This window comes from Notamacropus eugenii, chromosome 3, assembly GCF_028372415.1.
Source record: "Notamacropus eugenii isolate mMacEug1 chromosome 3, mMacEug1.pri_v2, whole genome shotgun sequence".
NCBI lineage: Eukaryota > Metazoa > Chordata > Mammalia > Diprotodontia > Macropodidae > Notamacropus > Notamacropus eugenii.
In genome coordinates, this window is record NC_092874.1 from 276,740,555 (window position 1) to 276,761,280 (window position 20,726).

Below are 20,726 nucleotides of genomic sequence, written 5' to 3' on the forward strand. Positions count from 1 at the left end.
TATGTGTAACATTTGTTTCCACTGCACCCTAGCTTATATTATCTATGCCAGTCAAGTAAACTTGACTACCCTTGCTTGCATTCAGCTTTTGAATTTCCATCTCCAGTCACCATCTCTTTTGTCCATGTGATTCCTTAACTAAAATGATTGCTCCCCTTTCATTAAACCACTTACCTCTCCTCCTCCTCCCAAACATACCTTCCTCGCTCTCAAGCACTTGGCAAAACCTTATTTTTTCATGAAATTCTTCCAGATGAGCTCCACCAAGCACTGATATTATTGCAGTAACCTATCAATATTCACACATTCTTGTTGTTGTCGCCAGTTTTGTATATCTTTGATGTAAATCTCCCATTAGGTATGTCTCTCACTTGATGGGAAGCCTCATCACGGGCAGGGGTTATGCCTACAATTTGCTTTGAAACTCATCATGACCCCTAGGATGGTTGTAAACAAACTGGGGCCCTATATTTTTCATTCTCTCTTGATGTATTATTCAGTATATACTTTGTATTTATTTACTTGCATACATATCATATCAGAATGTTAGAATGTAGAATGTAAGTTCCCTGAGGAGAGGAAAGATACCCTTTTTTTTGTTTGTTTGTTTGTGGGTTTTTTGTTTGTTTATTTTTGACTTTGTATTCCCAGCATCCTGCTCAATATCTGGCACATTTTTTGAATGTTGAATCTAACTTGTTCAGTTCATGGTCTTTACCACTAGGCATTCACAAGTGCATCTAAATTCATCTTGTTTTGCATTGTGAACACTTCAATGATGTTTGAACCAAAGTACGTAAAATCCTACAGAATATGAGTGCCAATATGATGGAATGGACAGAGTCAATCAAAAAGCACTTATTAAGTACCTAATGTATGCCAGGCATTACACTATGAGCTAGGGACGCAAAGAAGGGTAAAAGATTGTCCCTAATCTCAACAAGATCCAAGTCTAATGCAGTGGGGGAGGGGGGATATACAAACAACTATGTTCAAATGAGATATGGACAGGATAAATTGAAGATAAACATCAGGGTTTAAGAGGGGTTAAGAGGGATCATGAAAATCTTCTTGTACAAATTTGGATTTTAGCTGGGAACCTGAAGGAAGTCAGTAGGCTAAGACAAAAGAAAGAAATTACAGAGAACTGGTCTCAAAACCAGGAACATGGGGCCTTAAATCCTGCCTCTGCCACATGTATGACCCTGGGTAAGTCAGTTAAACTCCTCAGTGCTCTAGGGAACCATGTAAGACGTAGACTGATGAGCAAGTGCCTAGCTTCATTAGTAGAGATTATCCTGACTAGGGAGTCCTGCATGCCAGGGAAATCACAAGTGCAGTCCCAAGATGTTCTCAAATTCTTTCCAAGCAGTTATGAAAAGACGCAGGAAAGATAAAGAAGTGTATTAGCCTTAATTTTTTTTTAAAAAATTGGTTGGTTTTGATTTATCATCAATTTAATGTTCCTTAAACTGCTTCTTTGGGGGTTGCCTTCTTATCAGTGGGGTTTCAGAAGAAAATGGAAAAGCATTCATCAGTGGTTTGATGACAGCTGACTCAAGGAAGTTGATGGATTTGAACCTATTAATGCCTGTTTTGCACTCACATGTCAACAATTCAGGCTCTGCATTAGGTCAGCATTTCCCAAACTGCAGCTGTGCAGAGGTCTCCAGTGCTCTTCGTGATGAGGGCGAGGTTTTCTGGGAAAAGTTCACAGCTGCTGATATTTGCTTTCTACCCCCATCCTGAAATATTAAATATGAAATTGGTTATGTACAAAAATTATGTATTTTCCAGGTTTAGGAATGGGGTATCACATTCAGTTTTATTTCCTCTTTTTATTTTTTGCTCCCAAATTCCCCTAATCTCTCTGCTCCTTTATTCTGGGTATATGCTGTATCCCCAGGGCCCCTGAATCAGTGTTTTCAGGCTCATCCATAGAATTCAAGCCAATGAAAGCTCCCATGGCCAAATTAGTGTGGCAATTTGGCCAACATTTACATTTAACCATTTGCCTAGAGATCTACCAATCAAACTAACTAGCGTTTACTAAGCATTTACTATGTGTCAAGTGCTGTTCTAAGTACTGAGGCTTCAAAGAAAAAGCAAAAACAGCTCCCCTGCTCCCCAAGAGCTCAGATTCTAATAGGGGAGACAGTGTACATGTGAGATAAAGAAGGAGTAGGTTAAGGGTAGCCTCAGAGAGGGAAACGCTAAGAAAAGATGCCAGAAGTGCTTTTAGTTCAGGGCTATTCTTGTTCTGGGTCAGGCTCTGCCAACACCAGCTCCAAACTCATAGAGTGATCCCAGTAGGAAGCAAGAGATAGAAGTGGGATTAAAAATGACTTCCTCCAATGAACTGTCTATCCACAGTGGGCTTGGAAGCCACACTGTGTTCAAATATACCTGATGTGCAGGACGAGACAGAGAGAGAGAGAGAGAGAGAGAGAGAGAGAGAGAGAGGAGAGAGAGAGAGAGAGAGAGAGAGAGAAAGTGAGAGAGAGGAGGGGAGGGGAGAGGAAAGGAGAGATAAAAGAGACAGAGAGAGAAAGAGAGAAGAGAGGAAGGAGAAAGGAAGGAAGGGAGAGATAAAAGAGGAAGAAAGAGTGAGTGAGAGAGAAGAAAGGAAGGGAGAGATCGAAGAGACAGAGAGAGAGAGAAGAGAGGGGAGGGAGAAAGGAAGGGAGAGAGACATAGAAGAGAAAGAGAGAGTGAGTTAGTGAGAGAGAGAGGAGGGGAGGGAGAGAGGAAAGGAGGAAGAAATAGACAGGAGAGAGAGAGAGAGAGAGAGAGAGAGAGAGAGAGAGAGAGAGAGAGAGAGAGAGAGATATTCAGCAACATTTGGAAAGTCTACACTTTGACATGTTGGGAAGGTACAAAAGGATTTTTTTTTTGATGTTTATAACTGTCTTTGAATGTACCTCTTACTCTTTCATCCTCCTCTTTCTCCAGATCTCTTAGCTATCAGTGTATCCTTCACTTCTGACTCCTGGAATTTAACAGAAAAATTCAACTTCACCAACTGCTCATCTTTAAGAGAGTAAGTATCATTTTAAAAAATTAAATATTTAAAAATTTTTAAAATTTAAAATTTAGAAATTTAAAGTGAAAAAATTAAATGTTGTTCCACACCAATGAAATCGATCCAGTTCAGTGGTTTCATTCAAGTACCTACTGTGTGTAAGGTAGGGTGGTGTGGTTTGGTAGAGAAAGGGATGATCTCGGAGTCAGGATGACTGGATTCATGTCCTATCTCTGATGTCTGCTGGCTGTGCGATTCTGGGTAAGTCACTTTCCAAGGTCCCAGACAAATCTCTGAGACTCTTAAGTTGAATAAAGGTATTGATCTGCATAGGTAGAGGGAGTTTCTTTACCAAGAGTTCACCCAATAGTGAAATTGCAGGTCTAGACATTTGCTCTTCAGGAGGCAATGTGGCACATAGGAGAGAGGGCTAGATGTGGATTCCGGAAGAACTGAGTTCAAATCCAGCCACTGAAACTTAATAGCTGTGTGACCTAGACAAATACAACCCTTAACCTCTTTGGACCTCAGTTTTCTCATCTGTAAAATGAGAAGTTGGGCTAGATATGGCCTCTGAAGTCTTTTGTTCTAGAGCTATGATCTTACAGTCCTTTCTGAGACTTTGGGAACTGTCTAAATATTTAAATGGAGATGTCTAACACTAAGGAGGCTGGTGGAAGGAATCCCTACACTGTCCAAATCACAGATCCTTGACATATTTTCCTTCTAGTAAAGAAAATCTGAATTCAATGACTCATAATGGCAGGGAAGTGATCCTGATTTTTTAAATTTTCTAAAAATTTAATTTTTTAACAAGGGGAAGTATGGTATATAGTCAATAGAGAGCCAGCCTCAGAATCAGGAACATTTGGAGTCAAGCTCTGTCTCTGACTGTGTAATCTTAGGAAAGCTATTTAACTTTTCTATGCCCTTTTTGTATACCTTTCCAAGACATTAAATTGCAGAGCAGTTGACAAACTCTACTGTAGAGGGAAATTTCTCATCTGGACTTTCCTGTGTCTGTGAAATTACAGGGAAAAACTTTTTTGGGGGCAGGAGGGATGCATTTTGTTCTGATACAACAGACACTTCTCCAAAAAACCCGTAAGCAAACCATCTTACAAAGTGTGTTGCTACAAAAGCAGTTGACCAATTGTAAATTCAAAGGAGAGATACTATCTGTAACTTTATGCATATGGACTGTTGCAATTAATTTGAGTTTTATTGCTTCTCCATGTTGATCTTATATGCATCACTGCAGTTATTTTGTATATCATTCTCTTGTCTCTGTTTTTTTCCCTCTTCATCCGTTCATACAAATCTTTCCATGTTTCTCCGAATCTTTCCTCTTAGTGATTCTTTACGGATCAGTAACATACATTGTATTCTTGTACAGTAACTTATTCCACCATTCCCCTTAATCACTGGGCATCAATTTTATCTTCAGACCCTCAGTTTTCAAAGGCTATTTGAGAGAAATACAAGCTTTTAACTGGGTAAAAAGACTTTGAATACAGGCAGAGTGTGGGATGATCACTGGTGACTAACCTTTCATGGAGAGGCTCATGAACCCAAAAGCCAGACACAAGAAGGTGAAATCTACAGCCACAGGCATTCATGACTTACAAGGTATGAGAGCAGTAATGATGTGCCTTGATAAAGGGAGCCCCTGGGTCCTGGAAGCATAGGCTATGGAGCCAGAAGGGACCTCAAAGACCAAATGTCCAACTCCTTCATTTTATTTTTATTCTGATCTAACAAACACCAAATTTGGTGAGCATTTCCATAGGGATTATAGAAAAGAAAGAGAGGATTGTAGATAAATCTGCAAATCTCCATTACATAGAACATGCTTTTCTTTTAAAATATATTTGTACATTTGTATTTGTGTATGCTTACAAATTTATAATATATTTATGTAATGTTATAAATATATACATATATTTCTCTATATGTATATACACACATATGCATGTAATGTGACATTCAATACAACTTTCAAAGCGCATACGCGACATTCAATACAGCTTTCAAAACTATCCTGCTTATTTGTGATTCTTCTGACTTTCATTCTGTTCTCTTTCTGTGCATAAATTTTTTTTCTAAATTCTAAATTTAAACATGAAAAATAAAAGCATTTCCCCAAATGTAGGATAATGCAGAAAGTTCTCTATGAAACCATGACTCTCTGATGGCGATGTGATCTGAACCCCAAAAAGGAGAAGCCCCTAGACTTTCCCACATGGCCCAGTCCCTCGTTGTGGCTTTGACCCAGCCCCAATCTCCAATTCTCTTTTACCTTTAACCTAACGTAGCCCTTCTTTGCCTGGGTCACCCCAGGCTATTTCCCACCCTTAATCCCATCTACACACCTTCTCTATTGCCTTCCAGTCACCCAAAACTGTTGGCCACAATATAGAAAAGGTTAGTCTTGTCTACCAAATGGCTCAGATTCTTAAAATCTGGCCAATAGTGTACACTCACTAGGAATCTTGCCCACCCCAACCAATGTTTTAGTAAACTTTGTCTCTGATTGAAAGAAGGCTTGAGTCAAATTCTTTCCAGGCAGGACCTACATCTTGTGCCCTTGAATTTTGGAGTTTTCAGGACCCCTAGACCACAACATCTCTATTTCATGAAATTTCCTTTAAAACAAAAAGTAAATAATGAGTTCTTACCTTCAAAACTGTCCAGCTTCTCTGCTCCCTTCAAACTTTTTTGTCCTATTCTGTGTATTTTTAAAAAATGTTTCAATGACTTTCTTTTTTTCTTTTCTTTGGCAACTCTGTTCCTACCCTCTGTCTACCTCTCACTTGTCACCCTTCCCTACTCCTTTGAAAAGTAGAAAAACGTAACCTTTATAACCAGTAAGCATGGTCAAGCAAAAAAAATCACCACTTTGGGAAAGTGGGGAAGTATATGTCTTATTTGGCATCATGAGTTTTTCACCTTTCTGTTAGGATATACCACCCCTTTAGAGATGAGAAAACTTAGACTTAAGGAGAGGAAGTATACTCACATAGGTAGTAGTAGAAGAGCCAGAATTTGAACTCACGTCGTTTGACTAAATCCAGTGTACTTTCCATCACACCGTGCTGCTTCGGTGAAATAATATCTTTTGAAATATTTACATATTTCTGTGTCCATCAGTTAACATTTTCTTGTTTCAAAGAGGTTGGTACATTGTATGTGACTTTCAGAAGTCACATTGTACAATGAGGTAAGAATTGGATGTATAATTTAGTTCCTGATCTTACTGTTTCGAGGCAGCCTAAGGTAGCATTGTACCTAAGTAAAGACATGATATGAGCATTTGAAAATATCAAATGAGAAAATATTCATAAAGCCCTTAAAGCACAATGTAAATGTTAGCTATAATAATCATAATTGATATTATGATTATTATATGTGATTTTATTGGTGTAGAACAACTCAAATTATACCTTTCAAAAATTTAATTTCTTAATGAATGAGTCAGTTTTCTCTCCTTCCATGCCCACCTTTGAAAAGAAAACAGAAAAACAAACCTTTGTTTTAAAAACAGTACTTTTAATTATTAACTTTATTATTAAATGTTATGGATAAAGTAAATTAATACTTTAATAATAAAATTTTAAAATAAAATTTAAACTTGTTAATAAAATTTTCAGTGAACAAAAGCCACCATCTCTTCCTTCTACCTTCCCACCATTGAGAAAGACAAATAAAACCTTTCTAGAAACATGTATGATTGCTGACACAAATTCCTGCACTAGCTATGTCCAAAAAAGCAAAAGACGCACCTCAGTCTGCACTCTGAACCCCTCACCTTTATGTCAGTAGGCAGGTAGAATGCTTCATCATGGGTCCTCTGGAATCTTGATTGGTCGTTGTGTTTCTAATATTTTCGAAGTTAAAACAAATCCATTGTAACAAATATAATAATCAAGGAAAACAAATTCTGGGTTTGACAATGCCCTCCCCACAACAGGTATCTCAGATTACAACTTGTCTATGGTTTAGGTAAAAGAGGCCATTCTTTGCCTCATTTCTTACCTAGCTTTAATCACTGAATGGGTGTTGCCTCAGTCAAACTGAGACCTGGGAAAGACCTCAGTTTAAAAAGGCCAAGGTCTCCCACTACATCCTGAGCTATCTCCAATCATCCTGATCTTGCCACTGAACCCAGATGGTTCCAGGAGAAATTGAGGCTGGACAACCCTCCCTTACTTAAATCCAATTCACTTTAGTCATGGCATCACCTTCTTGATGTCTTAGTCTATGCCTTAGCAGATAAGAATATAATCAGGAGAGGTTATATCACCTCCCCAGATCACATGGCTCATTTGTGTCTGAAGAGATATTCAGACCTAGGTTTTCCTTATTCCAATCTTAGGATGCTCCCTTTGCTACCTTAGGCTGCCTCTAAACAGTAAGATCAGGAACTAAATTATACATCCTATTCTCCCCTCATTGTCATTTTAATAAATGAGTATGTGCAGACAAGGAATGAATGATTGCATTTTAATATAACAGAGCACTTTGACTAAAGGACCATCAGGGTAATATACTTTCCATCATCTAAGACAGAACTTTGACTCCTGTGTAATAAAAGTTGCGTCACTGGGCACTTCAAGAATTACTGGAGTTTAGAGTTAGCAGGAATCTCCAGGTTTTTTTTTAATTTTTAAAAATTTTTTTGTGGGGGTTTTTTGTTGTTTTGGGGTTTTTTTGGATCTCCAGCTTTTACAGATAGGTGGTCGAGTCCCAGGTCCCCAGAAACTGCATGTGTAATTTTCAAGTATCAGAGACTTCCACGGACAGTTTAGCTCAGACCTTGGTCACACAGCCAGCTTCCTAGAAGGAAGGAGGAAAGGATAGGTGAGGAAGAGAGAGGGAAGAGAACAGAGATTATTCATTCTTTTCTTAACCATTCTCTATGTGCCTGACATTGTGCTGGGCGTTGGCCATATAAAGATGAACATGAAAACATCCTACCCTCAAGAAGCTTCAATTCTATTGTATTCTACCTCTTGCCATTACTACTGTGGAGGAAAGAAGGGAAGGCAAGAGGAAGAAGTTCATGTGGGGAGAGGAAAAATGGGGAATCCCTGCGTGACCTCAGTAAAATGGGGTCAAAGACTGTTTTTCTTAATAAGAGAAGCAGTAGAAGGGGATGGGCAGGAAGAAAATAAATCTTTTCTAGGGTTGAGGATGGCAGGAGCCTTTGGGATATGTGTCCTAGCTTCCTCATTTTCCAGCTGGAACTCAGGATGCATTTTCCCTTACAAGCAATAGGACACTACAGTGCTTTTAGCACCACAGTCTATTTGCTTTATGGGCTAAGTGGGCTTCTGTGGCCTAGCCCGAGAACTTTACCAGTGGCTTCTAGGGACGAAGGCCTTCCAAGCAGGGGGTGGAGGGAGCTGTATGAGGGTGTAAATCAGTGTCAGCGCTCTTTAGAAAAGCCAAATAATAATAAAAAGATGTAACTTATTATGACAATAACTATAACATGATAAATAATATCTCAGTAATAATCAAGATACCAGGCTAAAGTTGGCTCTCATGAGGTGAGGAAACCTAGTGGGAAACATTTAGCAAACTAAATTTACCAGTACTTTAGTCAAGCAGAAGCCAGCTTCAGTAATACTAAAAAATAGATGGAGATTTTAAAAATACCATTTGTTTAAACATGTAGGGAGCTATTGGGAATGCCGAGGAATAGTTGAATAGAATATTAAAGCTGGAAGGATCATAGCTGTAGAACTGGAAAGAGCCTCAGAGGCCACTGAGTACTAGCCCCTTATTTTACATAAATTGAGGAAATTAAGGACTGTAGACTTGAAATGACAGATTTTAAAGGGGGTCATTTGTTCATAGATCTAAAGGTGGAATAGACCTCAGAGGCCAACCTCCTCTTGGGAGAGTCAAAAAAAAATTCTCTTGAATAATGAGGAAACTGAGGCCCAGAGAGTTTAAGTGATTCCTCCAAAGCCACACAGGCAGTAACTGTTAGAGACAGAATTTGAATCCACTGAGCCAATATTCTATTTGCCATGAAGTTTGGGATCATCTAGTTCAGCCATTCCCCTGTTGACCATTTTCATAACATAGACCTCTTTGAGTCCGGTGAAGCTGATGGATCCCTTCTCAGAATCACATTTTTAAATACACAAAATAAAACACATAGGATTGCAAAGGAAACCAATTATATTGAAATTCAGTTATCCAAAATAAATTTTTTTAAGTTAACGGACCTCAGGTTAAGTATTTTGCAACTGCTCCAGTTCTTTACAGTTCATAACAGTTAAGATGTACTCAAGGGATGTAACTAGTTAGTGATAGATCTCTTGACTTCCCACCTACCATTTTACTACTCTAACTCCTATTGAGAAATACTCAAAAAAAAAAATTGAATCAGCAGAACAGTATAAGCAACAGTGACAACAAATTATGTAAATGACAAGAACCTGTAAAGGAGAGTAACTCAGTCTTGGTTCCTAAGAGCCGATAATGAAATCTACATACTTACCTCCTCTATGTTAGGGAGGTTGGAGATTGCTGGGGCAAAATGATCAGCTGAGCTAATATTGGTCAGGTGCTTAGCAAAATGCCTGACGCATAGTAGGTAATTTAAAGACTTGTTCCTTTGCATATGTTGTCAAACTTAGTCACTGTATCAGACTTTTTTGTTTTGTTGTTTTTCTTTGTTACAACAAAAGTTTCAGTTCCAGGGAGTAGAAAGGATGTGGACTGTATTTGGAAATGATTATGATGCAAAAACAAAAGAGTTAAATTAAACTCATTTTAAAAAATAGTGATCAGACTTTGAACAGGAGTGATAGAAATGCACATCTGAGGGTTTTTTCTGGATGATTTAAGTTGCAAAAATCAATAATAAACATTTATTAAGCACCTAATATGTACCAGGTGCACTGAGTTAAGGCTAGGGATATTAAAAGAGGCAAAAGACAGTTCCCGCCCTCAAGGACTTTATAATCTAAAATAAGCCCAGGAAGAATCATTTTTCTTTCCAATCAAAATTGCTGTCTCTGTAGATTAAAAGAAAGCTGAAAGCAAACAGCTTTAGGAGCACCTAGAAAACGGTGGAAATTCTAGCTGTTGATCAGAGGTAGGTAGCATCCTAAATCTGTAGTTAAGAGATACCTTAGAAGTCAACAAATAGAATTCTTTCATTTTATGGATGGAGAAACTGAGACTCAGTAGTGAGTGATTTGCTCAGGACCACATAGCTGAGGTGGGACTCCAACTCAGATTCTTTAGTGATTCTAGGTCCAGAATTCCATCCATCACACCATACTGCCTCTCCCATTTCTCCTTCCTTTCTTACAATATCTACCTTTGGCCCGCTGTTTCTCAGTCCCAGCCTGGTGTCTGCTAGGCTTGGAGTCAGAAAGACCTGGAATCCAATCCAATCCTGCCTCTGAAACCGTGACTCTCTGAGCCTCAGTTTCCCCAGCTGTAAAATAAGGCTGATAATCATACTTGCAGTAGCTTTCTTATTAGAGTTCTAAGGACCAAATGAGATCATGTTTGCAGTGTTTAACAAATCTTCAAGTCTATAGGCATGCCATGGTTTTTGTTGTTATTACTAAGCTGGTAATTCCCTGAAGTACTTTTTAATTACCCTATCAAAACCCTTGTGAAGTAAAGTATAGGATTAGTAAACGTGCTTTCTCAGTCAGAATAGCTTACCAATCATCATTCCGATTCCCCTACTGTCACAGGAAAAGAAATTTTTAAACCGTAACTGCTGTGTTGCAAAACACAAGAAATATCAGTATCGGTTGTGTTTGATGCAACTCCATTTTGTGTTGAGGCTCTGGGACCATAGGGAGAAAGCTAAAAAGGGCAAGACCTACCTGGTTGTAGCCAGGGATCGTAGGAGCCCAGCTCTAGAGATAAAAGGGACTTTGGAGGTTTTCAAATCCAATCTTCTCACCTTAGTTCGCATGGACTATTTGTGCCCGACCTGTGGGTAGCCTTCTGAGCTACAGTCAGACACATTGTACCCTGACTCTAACATAGTGATGTCATTTTGGTCCTCTTCAAGAATGAAGGACAGTAACCGACCAACTCACATTAGAATTGAGTGCTGGTGACTTGCCCAAAGTCATATAGGTAAGAAGTGGAAGATTGGGAATTTGAACTCAGATCCTCTGGCTCCAGATCAAGAATGCACAAATAGGTCCCATAGGCCCTTGACACATTTGGCCTATGAGACTACCATTCTGTTCTTCATGAGATCATAGGTAGATCTGAAGCTCGAAGAGACCTCAGAAGCCCTCCAGTCCAGTCTTGGGGGGTAGGGTGGTCAGAAGTGGGATTTGAAACCAGGTCCTCTTTTCATGATGCTGTCACAATATCTCTTCCTTTGGAACATTGTGGGGAAGGGGCTTGTCACATGGGAGGAGGAGGTCTAGAATTTAAAGGGGGGGTCTCTCCACCACTGTTTTCAAAGTTTTTTTTTTCTCCCTGGGCTTTAATCAGAAGGAACATTTTCTTTTGAGGTTCATGCTCTATATCCCAGAGATGCTGTCATGGCGTTCAAACATTAATCCCATTCTCCATGTTGCCAGATGCTCAGTCTGTGTGGGCTCTACCTGTGCTTGGTGTGAAAATGAGAAGAAATGCATCCATCCTTTCACAGCCTGTGACCCTGTGGACTACAGGAAAAACAAGGTGACTATTTTGGTATCATTGATAGAGCAGCAAGTCTGCTTTAGAAAATACATGTTCATAAATGTAACCTGAAAGAAGACCCTCAGGAGAAAACCCTGTACACTGTAGTGGTTAGAACGACCAAACTTGGCTTTGGAGGGAAGGTGAGAAAACCCATCTCCCTCCCATGCAGAGGTGGGAGAGTATGGGTAGAATACTGCAGGTACTGTTCTACTCAGTTGATTTGTTGCTTGGGGTTTCCCTCTTTCTTTCTGGATCTTTGTTACAATTGAAGGCTTGGTGGGTGGGGAGGGGGAAGTGATATATTCAGAAATAAAGGCAATATGAAAACAAAAGGAATCAAAAATAAAATGAAATTGAAATCATGTTGTGTATCTATGTTTTATTAAATATGTAGTATTATTTGTATTATTATATATACTTCTATTAGATATGTGTTTTACATATATAAGAATATACAGCTATATGTATACATATTATATGTATGAATGCATATATGCATATGTATACACATTTATATGTATACGTACATACACATACATGAGAGAAAATAAAACACAGTCAGCACCTAAGAGAAGATGTTCTGGGTTCAAGTGCTACCAAAGAAAGATTGTTGCTTCACCATCTCCGGGCACTAGACAAGTTTCTTAGACTCTTAAATTGTAGAGAAGATGCCAACCTGTATTAGTAGAGTGGGGGTTCCCTGAATACCAGTGAAATCACAGGTCCAGACCCTATTGTGGTTATATGAGTATATGTCTATCTCTGTGTGTTCATCAGTCACTCAACAGATGTTTATTAAATGCTTAGTATGAACTAGGCTCATATGTGTGTTTGTGATCACCATAGCCCCTCCATCTTATTTATCTCAGACCTATGCAGTCTTTTGTCTATCTTGACACTGAGAGAATGCTTTGAATTTTTTCCAGAATGTCTGTCAAGCATCCAGAAAATCACCTCTTTCCAGAGGAGGGGGTTTCCAGGCCAAGAGGAATGCCAAAGTAAACCAGGACTCACAGGTTAGAGCATATTGGCCAATGCCAACCATGCAGAAGTTGGTCACGGGTAAATTTTTTAAAAATGCCAGAAATCAGAATCACTGGGTTCCATTCCAAATTTCCCATCCCACCAAAATTCTTTTTGTCATCTATGGGTTTTTAACTAGTTTAAAAGAAAATTAATTGGCTCAATATATCAAAGGCTCCAAACTCCGTGAAAGAAATTAGAACTCCTTAATGATGAAAAATGGTGGTGTTCTTTTGGTAGTCAGTTTGGAAAAGCTGACCTTGTGGCTGTCTTTGGAGTAACTTTCAGAAGGAAATGTGGTAAGATTGGTTTTTGGGGGGCAAGGCAAGTCTTTAGTCGACTGAAGGTGGCAGATATTCTGTTTTTGAAGGGTTCATTTTCCCCACCATGGATTGGGAGAATGACGCTCCGAAAAGGAAATGCTCACTCAGTCTTGCTGACCTTTTTGCTTTATTTAAATAAAGTCGGTGGAATCAATAATAGATATCCCAGAAAAAAGAAATATACCACAGAATGTCTCTCTTTCCCTCCTTTTTCTCCCCTTCCCTTTTCTGCCTTTTTCATCTCTCTCTCCCTCCCTCTCTCTCTCTCCCTCCCTCTCTCTCTCCCTCTCTCCCCCTCCCTCTCCCCCCCATCCCTTTCTCCCTCTCCCTTCCCTCCCTTCTCCTCTCTTCCCTTTCCTCCTCCCTAGAAACTTTTCGAATTTTCAAGACCTTTAAATTCATTGCCTTTTTTTGTTCTTTGTAATGTTTCAGAAGGCCTTAGCCCAGAGAAATATCAGTACATCCTGTATTTAAGAAGGCCAGGTTTTCTCCAAGCCCAGTGAATTCCTAAGAAACTCTCATCAATGTCAGTAACTGAGCTTAATCAGGGAGCTAGCTCACAGAGAACTTTTTCCTAGTTTTGAATTTTTTGACCTTATCAAAAGTGGGGAGGAGATGTGACACTGGTTAGCTCATCTGTAGCTATTTAAAGGTGAATTAGAAAATAATAAAATGTACATTCCTGGTTATTTGAAGAAGAAGGAAAAGGAGGAGAAGGAGGGAATGGAGGCAGGGAGGGAGGAGGAGGAGGAGGAGGATTTAGGTACAGTGGAATACACAAGGGCTCTGGAGTCTGAGATCTGGTTCAAATCCTACCTCTTATTGACTGTGTGACCTTGGGGAAATCACCTCTCTTTGGGCTTCTCTTTCCTAGTCTGTAAAAGGAAGGAGTTGGACTAGATAATTGCTGGGATCTTTTTTTTCTGATATCTAAATCTATTCACCAATTGGGTTTGTACCTCAATGCCCCCAGGAAACTCCTGACGCCTATAAGTTACCAGTAGTGCCCATCTGCCTTGGTTGGGGACTTCTTGACCTAACATGGTCATAGGTCCTGATCCAAAAAACCCAAACCAAAAGTGAATCATGTGAACCAAATGCATTAAAATTTTTTAGGACACACAAACCACCTCCCTTTCGATTTTCCAAACTTTTAGGTTCTTTATAGAAATATAGTTATGGTCCTGGAAGGGCTCTTGGATACTAACTAGTTTAACCCTTTCATTTTATTGATGACGAAACTGAGACTAAGAGAAGTGAATTGATCTCCCCAAGGGCTCAAAGGTAATGAATAGGACAGCCAGGATTTGGACATAGGTCCTCTGACTCAAATCCATCTTTCCCTTCCCATCCCCCACACCATTCTGTCTGTCTTCTTGGGGAGACATGAGGCATCATGCTTTCTCCTCAGTGTCTTTGTTTTGTTGAATCCCATTTAGGACTTTCAAATTCTTCTCTGTTCCCTTCCCCCTTTCTACCCTTAACCTCAGCCTTCCAACACTCTGCCTTGCAAAACACTTTCCTCTGTCAGTAAATGGATGGGCCAATCTTCCTTCTGATTGCATTACCACTAAGAGGAGCTCCATTTCATCCCTAAGTGCTCCTGAAGACACATTCAGAGCACCTGAGAAAAAGCTGATCCACCTCGCTACCTCCAAAGGCTCTTCTGAAAGGGGATGGACCACTGGGGAGGCAGTAGCTTATACGCAAGAGGGCCTTAGAGGCTGACTCTTTCTAAACAACAATAACAAAGAAACACTCACTGCTTCCTTGGTTCCCTACAGTCTGGCTTCATTACCATCTAGTGAACCATGGCTCCATCACGGGTTATCAGATCTGGTGCCTGGAACCTTCTAAACCTCCCAAGATATAAAATGCCAAGGAGGAACTGATTAGAGCTGCCTCTTTGGAGATTATCTAGCTTTGTGTGAAAGGCTAAAGATAAGGGACAGAAGTTTTGTGTTTCATCAAAAAGTATTCATACAAATGATTCGGTAAATGAAGCGTTGCCACCTGGAGTCAGGAAGACTTGAATTCAGATCCAGATTCACACACTTGATAGGTATGTGACCTTGGGCAAGTCATTTAACTCCTATAGGCCTCAGTTAATACTAACACTTAATTCCCAGGGTCATTTTAAGGATCAAATGAGATCATATTTGTAAACTGCTTTGTAAACCTTAGAGGACTATATAAATGCTTGCTAATACTACTATGGATGAGATGCTTCAGGGGAACCAGCGTAGCCATTCAGTGTCATTTTTGGCACATTGTTGTTCAGTTGTGTCTGACTCTTTGTGACTCCATGAACCATACTGTCCATGGGCTTTTCTTGGTAAATATCCTGGAGTGGTTTGCCATTTCCTTCTCCAGCGGATTAAGGCAAACAGAGGTTGTGACTTACTCAGGATCACACAGCTAGTAAGAGTCTCAATTTGAACTCAAGTCTTCCTGACTCTAGGCCCAGGACTCTATCCACTGAGCCACCTAGCTGCCTCCTTTCTGGCACATAGTAGATCTTGTTGTTCATCCTTCATTCTCAAAGAAGGCCATGACTTTGGGGAGGTGATGCCATAACTTGCAAGTGAATTGGATTTAAGTGAGGAAGGGCTGTGCAAAGTTATCAGCCTCATTCTCTCCTCCAGAGCCATGTGGGTCCAGTGACTAGATATAGATCAGGTTGACTGGAGATGGCCCCGGATGACATAGTGGGTACTTATTGACTGACTATACAGTAGAAAGAATACTGGTTTGGTTTCCCAGAATTTCAGAATTAAAAATGACTTCACTGCACTTTTGATCCAACCCACACCCAGTGGGAATCCTCACTATAATATACACAACAAGTAACTATCTCATTTTTATTTGATGACCTCTGAGGAGGAGGAATCTCACCTTCTCTCAAGGTAGTCTGTTCCACTTTGGCCAATTCCATTACTGAATTTTTTCCTAACATCTGACCTCTGCTTGGTATTCAAAGCCCTTCATAACCCAGTCCAGGGAGGGAGGGGTCTATGGCCTCGAGACCACAAGTTCAGCTCTTTGACCAAGTAACTTGAAGACCTGGAGGGCCACATGTGGTTCCCTACCCCTGACCCAGCCCCTCCTATTTTTCCATTCTTCTTACACCTTTCTCCCCAACACATCATCTTCAGTCCATTGGCCCCAGCCTCTTGAATGTCCCATGCACAAGACCCTTCATCTTTCAGCTTTGGGCATTCTTTATGGCTTTCCCCCATGCCTGAAATGCTCTCTGTCCTCAACTCTACCTCCACCCATCCTTGGCTTTCTTTAGGCCCCAAATAAAATCCCATCTTTTACAAGAAACCTTCCCCAACCCCTCTTGATTCCAGTGCTTTCCTTCTTTTAATGATTTCCTATTTCTCTTGTGTATAGCTTGTTTTGTATGTATTCATTTGCATGTTGTTTCCCCCCATTAGATTGTGAGCTCCTTGAGGGCAGGAAACTGTCTTTTCCTCTTTTTGTATCCCCAGCTCTTAGCACAGTGCCTAATATATAGTAGGTGCTTAATAAATGCTTATTGAATGAATGAATTGGCCTCTTGGCAGCCTCTACACTTTGCTTCCAGTTCTGCTCTCTGGGGTCAAATAGATCAAGTCTGATCCTTCTCCATTATGATAGCATTTCAGATAATTGAGACAGCTATGGTGTCCCCTTCACCCTCCACTCATCTCCAACCTAAACACCCCTAGTTCTTCTAACCAAGCTTCAGGTAACATGGATTCAGGGTTCTTCACCATCCTAGTAGCCTTTCTGCACGTTTTCACCTTATCCATGTCCTTCTTAAACTGTGGTGCCCATTATGTTTATGGCACTATTAGATATCCATCCTACCTCTTACTACTTACTACCTGTGTGTCCTTGGGTAAATGACTTCATTTCCCTGGGCCTCAGTTTCCCTGTCTGTAAAAATGAGGGGGTTGGACCAGATGGCCTCAGTGCTTCCTTCAAACACTACATCTATAAACCTATAAACATTGACGAAGTAAGTGCCTTCTCTCTTAGTTACCATGCCCCTCCCTGCCTTCCAAGGACATTCACTGGCCTAAAAGAGCCTGCTGTCAAGCCAAAACTAGGAATAAATGTAATTCAGTCAACAAACATTTCTGTATTAATTGCTTGCTATGTGACAGGCACTGTGCTGAGATGCAAAAAAAAAAAAAAAAAAGACAAAAAGGAAACAATTCCTGTCTTGCTGAGATTATATTTTAATGGATAATGCAAATTAGGATGTAACAAGTACCGAGAGACACAAAATCCTGAAGCAGGCTTGCAGGAAGAAGAGATGATTTTGGGGGTGAGGCGGCATAGATGGGCACATACTATGGGAGATTGTGGTGGTGAGTTGGAGATGGTTCGGAAATCAGAGAAGTCTCAAAGAAAGAATATGATACTTGACCTGGGTTTTAAAGGATTTCTGCAGGAGATAGAATCACAAAGTGGGGGGGGGGGGGAGTGGAAAGGGAGGATGTTCTAGGGGCACAGTGAACCAAGACTAGAATGTGGAGGGAAAGGGTAGAATCTAGTGTTTTGCAAAATAAAGAGTAGTATAGTTTTCCTGGGGCAGTTCAGTTAGGTAATCAGTCAATCAGTTGTTAGGAATTGGTTGACGGAGTGAATAGTTAGAGAAAAAGTTGGAACCAGATTCTTAAGGTCCCTGAATCTTAAGGTCCATCAAGATTTCATTCAGTAGATCAGTGGAATTTGGAGCGGGGAGGGACAAAGAGAGATCCAGACATGTCATTTCATTGATATCTCTTAGTGTGAAAATGCCCAAATTGTCACTCGACTTGTAGAGTGGCCTGAAGTACTTGGGTTAATGGGATCTTGGAGGTAGGAGGTGTCTTAGGTAAGACTCCAGTGTCAAGACTTCCAAGACTGGCCCTTAGGCACGTCAGTTTCCCTCTACTAACTGGGCTATGTTGCCTTTCAAACCCAACAAAGGTATATTTGTGATTGATTGGAGAGATTCTCAGTGTCGTATGAAGCTCATCATTGCTTGCAAAGGATTCATTAAGGGCCTGCTTAATGTGCCCAGGTGCTATGTAGATACTGCTGATTGTAAAATCCTTGAGGGCCAAGACAATAGCATTATTTCATTTTTGGGTACTCATTGCCTACCTACCTAGCCCAATGCTTGGCATATGATACATGTAGATGTTATGAGGTCTTTAGTCTAGAGCTGGAAGTAACCCTGGGAGCCATCAAATGTGTAACCTCTTCTTTTTACAGTTGAGGAAATTGAGGCCAAGCAAGATCAAATGAGTTGGCAGAATAGATAGATGCTCTGAACCTGAAGTCAATAAGACCTGAATTCAAAACTAGCCTCAGACACTTATTAATTGTGTGACCCTAGGCAAGTCACTTAATTGCTGCCTCAGTTTTCCCATTTGTAAAATAAGGGTAATAATAACACCTACCTCCTAGGATTGTTGTGAGACCCAAATTTTATACATATGTTATTTATGCATGTCAAAATAACATATACATATAATATAGAAATATACATTTTTACATAAACACAAAATATATTACAGATATAAAATATATTTCAAATATATATTTATAGTGTTTCAAATATGTATTTGAAATATATTTATATGAAACATTTTATATAAAAATATATGCAAAATATATTGTTTTTGTATTATTTTTGTATCATATTATACATATATTATTGTCTAAATATATTTATCGTATATATTTAAAATATAATTTTATTATGCATTATTGTATAATTATAATAATATAATAATATAATTATAATATTAATATTATTAAATAATATATTTATAAAATATATTTTATACATAAATATATTTGAAAGTAATGATTTTAAATGGATATACTCCATAAATGTGTTTATCAGATAGGTGCTTTTATATATTTTTACGTCAATTGTATGTGTGTGACGTACTTTGCAGATCTTAAGATTATCTCAGCTATCTTAAATGCTGGCTATTATTGTCCACGGTCTACATTTGGAGCTTCAATGAGCCTTAGAGACCATGAGGTCCAACTCCCTCATTTTACCAAAGTTTCAGGGTAGTTTAAGTGACTTGTCCAAAGTTATACAGATAGCAAATATCCGGTGGAAGGTTCTGGAATTGGGACTTGCACTTGAATGTTTTTTGCAGATTAATCAGTTTACACTTTGGTATGGGACGTTAAAGGCTACGGTAAGCTAGTTAACTTTACCCTGCATCCTGTGACCACAGATTGCTTCCTCACCCTCGGTGAACCCCCTCCAAAAAGCATGAGATCTGTCACTAGGATAACCCGTCACTGTTGGGGGAGAAGCATCAAAGTGTGTGATCTCTTGTTGATGAATCAGCAGCATTGTTTTCACTTACGAACATAACTCTTTTTGTTCAAATGCAGTTGGTATGGCTGGTGAGCACCCTGTCTGTGCCTTGTATTACATGTGTATATATGTAACCTTGAGACCAGGGTTCCTTTTGTGTTGGTTTTTTGTCCCTAGGGCTTAGCACAGTGACCTTCACAGGCATCATGAGCATCTGATAAATTCTTGCTAACTGATTGCTTACTTATTTCTCTGGGTACATGTTGTTTTGCCTGATAGACTATCAGCTTCCCGAGGACGGGGCCCCGTCTATATTTTTTCCCTTTGTTTCCTTAGTGACTTACAGTGCCTGACTTTCCTGAGGGATATTAAGAATCACTAGCACTCCCTGGCTAGTCTCGGTGTTGCACTTGGTCTCTGGTGATAACCATCATAAGCTTTTGTTATCTTTTGGTTCCTGTGGTCTAATGACTTTACCTCCAAATAACTGATCAGTGCTTTCCATTTCCTGTTGTCACCAGTAAGCTTCAGAGATCTGTGAGGAGACTATGTGATACTCATAGTCAACACCTCTAATACTTACTGAGTGTCTGTTGTTTATAAAATATTCCCCCTTCCAAATAAATCCCAAACTTTTTATCCATATCTTTATACCACAGCCATCTCCCCTCTCTCTAGACTGAGCCTTTGTGACAAAAGGAAAAAAAGCAAGCAGAAATATCAGGTGCATCGACTGAGTCTGGTAGTGTATCCTGTGTGTTCTGTGCTCTGAGTCCCCCACCCCTCTCCTGTGAAAGAAGAGGACAGACCAGTAACATTATCTTTAAAGTTTTTGTACTGGATGTCTCCACTTCATTGCCATCCATTTTGTCTTGGACCCCTTGCAATCCAACTCTGATCTGACTCCTTAGGTCACTAATGACCCACTAGTTGTAAAATCCAATGACCTTTCCCTCTACCTCCTGCCCCAGTCTTCACTCCTACTCTTTTTTTAAAAAAATAATATTTATTTTTGGCTTTCAGCATTCACTTCCATAAGATTTGGAGTCCCACATTTTCTCCCCCTTCCTCCCCTCCCCCCACCCCAAGACCATTCCTCCTCCTCTTGATAGACTTTGTCACTCCTGACTATCTTCCCTTGCCCTCAGAAGGGCCACCTGTATGGGAAGATCCCAGCGTCTTCCTTACCTCTTAATGTAGCCATTGCTCTAAGCTCCTCCTTTGGTTATCTTCTCTGCTTTCCCCATGAAATGCTATTACCTCTTTGTGGAGAACTTGCATTTCTAGATCTCTAACACAGTTCCAGACTCACATCTGAAATTATCTTTGCATCCTGTTAACATTT

The 20,726-nt window shown here is 39.8% G+C and overlaps 1 protein-coding gene across 1 annotated transcript in view; it reads left to right on the forward strand.

The window, feature by feature from the left end:
- PLXNC1 (plexin C1) overlaps positions 1–20,726 on the forward strand; it is a 223,545-nt gene that overhangs the window by 77,513 nt on the left and 125,306 nt on the right. The window contains exons 8-10 of the mRNA XM_072655595.1: positions 2,953–3,040; positions 11,605–11,707; positions 12,637–12,726. Of these exons, the coding sequence (XP_072511696.1) occupies positions 2,953–3,040; positions 11,605–11,707; positions 12,637–12,726 (281 nt within the window). The remainder of the gene's footprint in view (positions 1–2,952; positions 3,041–11,604; positions 11,708–12,636; positions 12,727–20,726) is intronic.